The sequence below is a fragment of the Salvia miltiorrhiza genome, chromosome 8, assembly GCF_028751815.1.
Source record: "Salvia miltiorrhiza cultivar Shanhuang (shh) chromosome 8, IMPLAD_Smil_shh, whole genome shotgun sequence".
NCBI lineage: Eukaryota > Viridiplantae > Streptophyta > Magnoliopsida > Lamiales > Lamiaceae > Salvia > Salvia miltiorrhiza.
In genome coordinates, this window is record NC_080394.1 from 3412381 (window position 1) to 3420919 (window position 8539).

Genomic DNA, 8539 nt, shown 5'->3' on the forward strand with positions numbered 1-8539 from the left:
CAAATTGGTAACTTGAGAGTCGACATGGAATCAATACTAAATAAAAGTAATGAGGTGGAATTTTTTAAAGTTTCTACGTCAATTATAAACGACTTCGTTTAGTATAATTTCATGCCATTTTTTTTGTTTAATCTCTTGCAGATTTTGAATTGCTAACATGACTAATCTGTATTTGAAAATGTCAGGTTCAAAATATTGGATATTATTATGTCAATTTAAATTGATTACTCCCTCTGTCCCATTGATCTTGTCTTGTTTTTCTTTTTGGGTTGTCTCATTGATCTTGTTCTGTTTCTATATTTGATAATGATTTTACACTACAAATAATATGACCTTACACCGTGTCCAAAAGAAATGGGACAAACTTAATGGGACGGAGGGAGTATTTTTTGAAGAAAATAGTAAATTTAAACTTAGAAAGTGTTATTAACACTAAAACTAATATACTTTATCACATGCCACACTTAGTTAACTAGAGAGATGCAGTGTATTAAATATGCTCAATTGCTCACTATGCCCACTCTCAAAAGGTAGTAAAACTGCCAAACACTCTGATTGGTCTCAAGTGGAATCAAATGTAGAATCGTGCAAAATTCGAATTGTCTTTGCTTGCTACAACAACCCATCCAATTTATCAGTGCATGCCATAATAATCCACCCCATACACATATTAAGCATGCAGTAATTTCCTATTTCCATGATGCTACAATAATAATAATTTAAGTTATCGTCACATATATATATTTTTAAATTATTAGTCACTTGCCGCCGCCACACATTAGTGAACTATAACGAACTATGCCTCGTCAATCTTCCATCTCATGCTATAATAAAATTTAGTATTAATTTTTCAGTCATCATCTTTTGCCTATAAATTGACACCATTAATCAACACTTAATACAAACCTAGGTTAAATTAACATCATTAGCAAGGAAAGATGATGATGATTAGGGTTGTAACCTTTTTAATGGTGTGTGTGGTTGTGAGGTGCCAACTAAGCTCCGATTTTTACTCTAAAAATTGCCCCAACGTGCTTAACATTGTGCGAAGAGAGGTGAGAAGCGCGGTAAGGAATGAGATGAGAATGGCTGCTTCTCTGCTTCGCCTCCATTTCCACGATTGCTTCGTCAATGTTAGTAAGCTACCTATATTCAATCTAGCTCGAAGTATCTTATTATTAGAGTTGTAAACGAGCCGAACCGAATATTAGCGGGCTTGAGCTCGGCTCGTTTAAATATTAGGGTGTTCGAGCTCGGCTCGTCACCCACTTACTGAGTTCGAGCTTGGCTCGTGTGATACTCGATAATGTCGAATTCGAGCTCGAGCTCGAGCTCGTTAGATATTCGTATATATGATGTTCGAGCTCGAAATCTTTAAAAATTTAGGAAAAACTTCTTAATTAATGTGTTACTCGAGCTCGTTTAAAGCTCGTATACTAACTTGATTGATGGCTCGATTAAAGGTTTGTGAACAGGCTCGCAAACATGTTCGCGAACATCAAATTCGAACATGTTCGTGAGCTTAACGAGCTGAGCGCCGTCAAGCTCGAGTTCGACTTGTTTACTATCGAATCGAGCTCCAAACGAGTTTTTATCGTGCTGAATCTCGAACATCTTGCGAATAACTTTGTTTATTTACAACTCTACTTATTACTACGGGAAAAATACATATACATACATGAAATTTGTTCTATATCTTTTATTTTGCACGTGACTTTCAAGTCTTTCCTATAAAATCAAGTTTCAATTTTGTTCAATTTTTTCACAATTTTAAATTATATTCAAATTAAGTTTGAGTTGACGCTTATGTGGCAACCAGTCAATGAGGCAAGTGTCGACCTATCTTTCCATCTTTACGATGTTATTTCCTTAAAAAATTCAATTTTTTGAGGATTTCAAGTTGCAGAAATCCAATTAAATTAATATCAATTGATTTTAAAAAAATAAACAAAATTAAAAATTGGTGATAATTCAAAAATCATATGCAAAATGAAAAAGAGAGCAAAGTTCACGTATTTATATGCATTTTTTTCTTCTATTTATTAAATTGAGTGTTTTAATTTTCAATTTTCAATTTTCAATTTTTCAGGGGTGCGATGGATCGGTGTTGTTGGATGGAAATGACGGCGAGAAGTTTGCTCTGCCAAACCTGAATTCAGCAAGAGGATATGAAGTGATCGACAGTATCAAAGCAGCAGTCGAGACTGCATGCGGCGGCGTCGTTTCCTGCGCAGATGTTCTCGCCATAGCTGCTCGCGACTCCGTTGTGTTGGTGAGTGAGAGTGAATCTCTGTTTTGCATTTTGGTTGAGATCCAGATTCAAACTCATATATGATTGAAACATTTAGAGCGGAGGTCCGACATGGAATGTATTATTGGGAAGAAGAGATGGAGTTTCTGCAAATCAAACCGCCGCCAATCTTCAACTCCCTTCTCCCTTCGATTCTCTCGATTCAATCGTTTCCAAATTCGACGCCGTTGGCCTCAACACCACCGACGTCGTTGCTCTATCAGGTAATTAGATCTAAACCTAAAACCCCCAATTATCCTCCGTCGATTTCCATCTCATCGTGTTTCAATTCAGGCGGCCACACGATCGGGTTATCGAGGTGCGCGCTCTTCAGCGGCAGATTGTCCAACTTCAGCGGCAGCGGCGCGCCGGACGCGACGCTGGACAGCAGCCTGATCCCGGAGCTCCGGTCGGCGTGCCCCGTCAACGGCGACGGCAACAACACGGTGGCGCTCGACAACAGATCTAGAGACCTGTTCGACAACAGTTACTTCAGGAATCTGGTGAACGGGAGAGGAATTCTGCAGTCCGATCAGGTGCTTGTTTCCGGCGACTCAGCGGCGTCCACGACGAAAACCATAGCGGAGCTCTACAGTAACAACTCTGCGGTTTTCTTCTGTGACTTCGCGAATGCAATGATCAAGATGGGAAATATCAGCCCCCTAACCGGAGGGAATGGAGAGATTAGGAGAAACTGTAGGGTTGTTAACTCTTGATTAACTGTTTCTGGTATTTAATTTTTCTTGGCTTTTATATGTAAACATGGTTTTATATGACTATATACTACTCTACTATGTTTACAATATTTTCCTAAAAAATATTTTAATATGTATTTTGGAGCTAAAATTGAAGCATTCATCTAAAGTCCAAACACAAATTTTTTTCTTTTTTTTTTTAAATTACGAGAGGTATCTATTCCCTTCGTCCTACTATAAGTGACTCAAAATTTTTCGGTACGAAAATTAAGAAGGTATAAATTTGTAAAAAGTGATAAAATCCACCTTTTTCAAGGATTAAATTTTTCCATTTATGCAAACAGACCACTTATAGTGGAACGATGGAACGATCAAAATAAAATATAATGTTCAGTGGTTTTTTTAAATTTAGACAACCCAAATGATGAATCTTAAAAGCCTCAATTTTAAATTTCAATCTTGGTTTTTTTTTTTTTTTTGAGAAAATTAAATTCCAATCTTGGATAAATGTCAAAATCTCAATTTCAAACTTGTGTAAAAAAAAATACTAAGAATTGAAAAGTTGGGACATTATAAACACTTTAAAAATCAAATCTAATTTGCAACAAGATCTAAAATTGAGAATTTAAATTCTCTACTGAAGTATAAGAGTTTTCTTTCTGTATAGTCCCACTTCTACACTTGAACTTTAAAGACCTCAAAATTTTACTATACAATTGTCAACAATAAAACAGACTAAAAAACATTATTGAGTTAGGTATGTAACTAATGTGATAGACCCATTTTCAACCATGATAAATTATGTGATAGAAAGGAATTAAAAGAGCATTGGAAACAAGAATGTGAAAGAATCAAATATAGAAGGAAAATTGGCTTAAGGTTTCAAAGAAGACAAATAATATCATCTCCATCTTCACTGAAGCATAACATCACTGAAACTCTCCATTCTTACCAGCTTCTTCACGACACTAATCTAGTGAAAATTATCCTAACCTAGGCTGGACTCGACTCAACTCAACTCGACTCGATTTTTTACAAGATTCTACCCAAGTCACAGCAAGAAAAAAGGACCTCCAAGTAAAGAAAATAAAGGCTAGGACTAATTTAGTTACCTAACTAAAACAGAGCAGCAGACATAATCTGTTTCAGCAAATAGGATCAAACAGATAGCTACTCACCGGGATGAATTCGAGCTGTGGAGACATCGAGGGCTGCTCGATCTTCTTACCTTTGTTTCTCATCTCTATGACCTTCTTGTGGGAGTTGGAGTGCAGAGTTGGCACGAACGTCGGACTTGCCGCTGGTCGGTACTCCGGGTATAGGCGACCGGATCTGTAACGGACGCCGCATGCATTGCAGAGCGTCTTTGGCCCCAACGGGCCCTCCCTCCATTGTGGGGTTTTCGTTATTTCACAGTGAGTGCATTTTTTGGTGGGACGCAGTTGAGCTGCTGCTGCATTTGTCGGCTGTGCATAATCAGATGACTGGGACGAGTCTTCAGTCGTTTGCTTGGCTACCGGCAGATGAGGCAGTTTCTTTCTCCTCTCTTTTGTTTTCTTGGCGTCACAACTCTTTCTGGAGGAGGTGGAGAACAGGGGCGGTATTAAGAGCCAAGGGCTTACGCCTGATGGCCTAGCCCGTTTGGATCTTGCTCGCTTGGCGGTATGAGGCTTAAGCAAGCTCTTCCCAGTCAACGAGGAACTGCTGCTTTCAAGCACGGATACGGGGCTTTGTGACTGGAACGTGCCCGTCTCTTGAACCTCAGCAGATTTGTTCTGTCGACGAATACATGAGCCAGCGGCATCATCACCAAACCAGTAGGAATGCTTCTTCGCCTCGGGAGCCGCGTCAATCTTTATAGGTTTAATCAGCATTTGGGGAAAAAGAAGAATGTAATAAGCATACAGATACATTGGCAAATAAGCAGAGCCAATCTACTCTATCAGCTTAAAAATTAAATCAGAACTAGAAAACTAACACATGGAACTAAAAAAAATTATGATAACTTCTAAACCACAATGTTCATTTTTCCCAAATGAGTGCACAGAATACATATATACGAAAACGAGGGCCGGAACAAGATTAGGCAGTCCGATGGAGAGAAGACGAAGACGGCCAAAGACCATAGCCTACTTTGGTCTTAAGACAAGATTCTTAAGGCAATTGATATCTTATACTCCAGTTTTTATTCATCATTCATCCTAATTAAGTTACCTAAACAGAACAAGAAATCAGGATTAAGACTGATTTAGCTATGCTTAAGAGACTGATCAGGCTAGTAGCATAGCAGTTGGAGAAGTTCACAACACTATTTGGAATCAAACACAATAATAATAAGTCCAATTCTTGAAATAAAGATGAACCAAAGAGAGATATTCAAAAATTTCACAATAACAATTAAGTCCAATTCTTGAAATAAAGATGAACCAAAAGAGAGAATTGAATTATAAGCAGCAACTCACGAGAGCAACTGGTCTTTGCATGAAAACCTGTGGCCCCGTTTCGACTTTGGTTTGAGCAACGGCTGGTGGCCCCATTAGCACGTCCATCGGAATAGGCCCGAGATACTGCGACTTGCTAGCGTCCCAATCGCCGGAAAATCCTTCCGCCTCCAAACCCTCCATCGGAAAATCGGGAAAGTCCAAGATGCTACCGAGCATATTCTCCAACTCTTCGTCACCATCAATAGCCCCATCCCAGCAACCATAAGGGTCAACCTTAGCCATATTCTATCTATATTCACAAGCAGAATCTATTTCGTCAAACACTCGATGCCAGCAACACAACAAAAATACACCATTATATTATATTTGTCTTTATAATCCAACATAGAAAAACACGAACTTTTTAAGGTATCTATCAAGATTCTCTAGTATTAAGATATTTCAATATTTTCATATGATAGCATGACAAATTAGGGCGAGAATTGTCTTTAGATTGGATAAGATAAACAATCTAGAAGATTCTAGAGTGATTGAGTTCCACATCACCCGAGCCAATCACGCCCATTTATGACCAAATTATTACTTGGATGTTGATTATAAAATTACATTAGCTACTATATATAAGGCGGTGTACAAGATTTGATTTTTATGCTTAAAAACGTTATCTATCCTAAAATGAATAATCATATCCTGAAAAAAAAATCAATTTTTATTAATGTTTCCACTAAAAAAATATTCGAATTTTGTGAAAGAGGTAGTGAATTAATTGTAAATCGCGTTACTAATTACAAAAATCCTTCTTCTTCTTCTTTTCTCTAAAATACGTCTTACCATCAAAACAAAAATCTCATCTTTAAATTCAGGAAAAAGTAAATTATTTTTTTAAAAAAAACTTTAAAATCGTACGTTTTAAAAATTGTGAAAAAGTGCTAATTCTTTCCAATTCTTAGCCACACGACATCAATTCACCAAACACAGCCGCTAAATCTTCCACATAAACACTAGCCCTAAAAACCTAGGTGAATAAAAGCAAACCCACAGAGAAAAAATGAAAATTTTGCTTCAAGAGAAAAAAGTCATAACAATTAACCTAATAAATAACAAATGCCAACATAATTCACGAAACATAAAGAAATTCGCGAATATAATAAAAATAAATTGCCACAAAAATATTCAATCTCAAAAACCCACTCAGAAATGAAACACACGAACGCATGCAGAGGATAGAGGCAGACACAAAAAAAACTCAAAATGCAAAACAAGGTTAAAAATGCAAACTTTTACAGCTAAAATCAAAACCCAGAAACCAAAATGTGTGAAAATTGGAGTGTACCTTAGAAATGGTGGGAAGAACAACAAGAAACCTCAAAACCCTTGTCAAGCCATTGGGTTTTGGAGTGTGAATTTGTTCCAATTTTGTAGAGAGGGAAGGGAGAAATGAAAAATTGAAAAAGAAAAGGGAAAAGGGTTTCAAGAAGAGAGAGTGGGAGAGATAGGGTAAGAAGATAGAATGTGGGCTTTGTCTGAACTGTACAAATTGGACTTTATTGGGAAAAAAAGCAAGTACATTTACGTTGTTTTACTTTAGGAAAAATGAAAAGGTTTTTTCATGGTGAGTTTTGGTAATCGGGTGCGGTGATGGTGCATGGGAGATACAGTGGGAATGCACGTGATGAGTTTTTTTTTTTCGTATTGAGTGGAGGTGGGGCCCGTTTGGTTTGAATGTTATCATCGGATGATTGAGGAACAGGGGCCCCACACTTAGTGATGGGGTGGTGTGTGATCCCAGCCATCTCTTTCTCTCTCTTCTTTTATAGCTATATTTTTTTTTTTGAATTTTAATGGCGGATTTAATTAATTTGACTAATTGTGGTAGATCACCTTTTAAGTATCTAAATGAAGAGAATATGCTTTATTGTTAGGGTGTTAGAGTATAAAAACCGCTACACTATTTCAAAAGTAATAATTTTGTATTCAATTTTTGATACATGTGATAAAAATGTCACTCATAATCCTACATATTTGGCATTATTTATGTATTACTCGCTCCGTTCGTAAAAAAATAATCTTGAAGCAGGACAACGCGAGTTTAAAATAGTTGAATATATTTTGAGTGGAGAAATGAATCTCACTTAATAAATAGTGTTGATAATGATAATTAATTGTATTGTGAATGACAAAAATAACTCACCATTTGATATAACATTTCCAAAAATGAAAATTGACTAATTTTTGTGGACGTCCTAAAATTATAAAAATATATTACTATTTTTATAAATAAATGGAGGGATGAAGTTTTTAATAGTCAAAATTACAACGAAATCGTTTGATTTCATAGAAAAATAAATGAGATTAATGACCTTCCATTTCCAAATTGTAATTCGCCTATTTTGAGTGGAAAAATGTTATAATAATCTACATGGAGTGCGAATTTTATGAATATTCTGGTACCGGAAAAATTAATCAATTATAAATTATTGAGTACAAACAAAATCGTTACTTTTGAAATATTATGATATTTATTGTATTCCGCTTAAAGTTGAGATATTGTTTGATATTTTTCCCATTTCAAATGCTACCGCAGCTTCGGATGATTCTAATTTCTATGTTTAGTTCCATTTATGAAGAAATAAAAATAACACGTGAATATTTTATTTAGATTATTGGCGTGATGCAATATATGGTGTTTAATGTTGTTTTGTCATGGTTATTGGAATGCATATTATGTAAAATCATTTAAATACATAGTAAAGAATTTTAGTAATGTGGAGAAATGAAAACAATGTTTCTTGACCTTGAGACCCCCTTTTATTTGAAAAAAAAAAATTGGGGGTGGTATGGTGGAATAATAATTTTGTAGGTGTGATGGATCACTCATGATTTAAGGGTTTGAATTTAATGATTATCAAGCAAAGTGGACCAATCATCACAACTAACTGATGGCAAATTTGCACTACTATCTTGTGTTTCACTAAATAATGTTTTTTTAACTTTTTTTTGCGAAACATCTTTAATCTATTATCAACTGTAAGCTATCAAGAGCTCCATTGTATTGAGATACACGCAACAAATATGTACGCCAGATCTCTCATTTTTATTGCATATTTCAA

General features: G+C 35.9%; 2 protein-coding genes across 2 annotated transcripts; one reads left to right on the forward strand and one right to left on the reverse strand.

Annotated features, from left to right (window-relative positions):
• The first annotated feature begins 864 nt into the window (after positions 1 to 864).
• On the forward strand, positions 865 to 3136 carry LOC131000068 (peroxidase N-like). Its single transcript, XM_057925827.1, has 4 exons — positions 865 to 1133; positions 2090 to 2272; positions 2349 to 2514; positions 2585 to 3136. The coding sequence occupies exons 1-4, from the start codon at positions 939 to 941 to the stop codon at positions 3004 to 3006; spliced, it is 966 nt and encodes a 321-aa protein (XP_057781810.1). The 5' UTR covers positions 865 to 938; the 3' UTR covers positions 3007 to 3136.
• A 677-nt stretch (positions 3137 to 3813) lies between these two features.
• LOC131000067 (GATA transcription factor 11-like) lies at positions 3814 to 7098 on the reverse strand. The gene is made up of 3 exons (XM_057925826.1): positions 6763 to 7098; positions 5448 to 5718; positions 3814 to 4838 (listed from the first exon to the last, which is right to left on the reverse strand). The coding sequence occupies exons 2-3, from the start codon at positions 5709 to 5711 to the stop codon at positions 4131 to 4133; spliced, it is 972 nt and encodes a 323-aa protein (XP_057781809.1). The 5' UTR covers positions 5712 to 5718; positions 6763 to 7098; the 3' UTR covers positions 3814 to 4130.
• Between the last annotated feature and the right edge of the window lie 1441 nt (positions 7099 to 8539).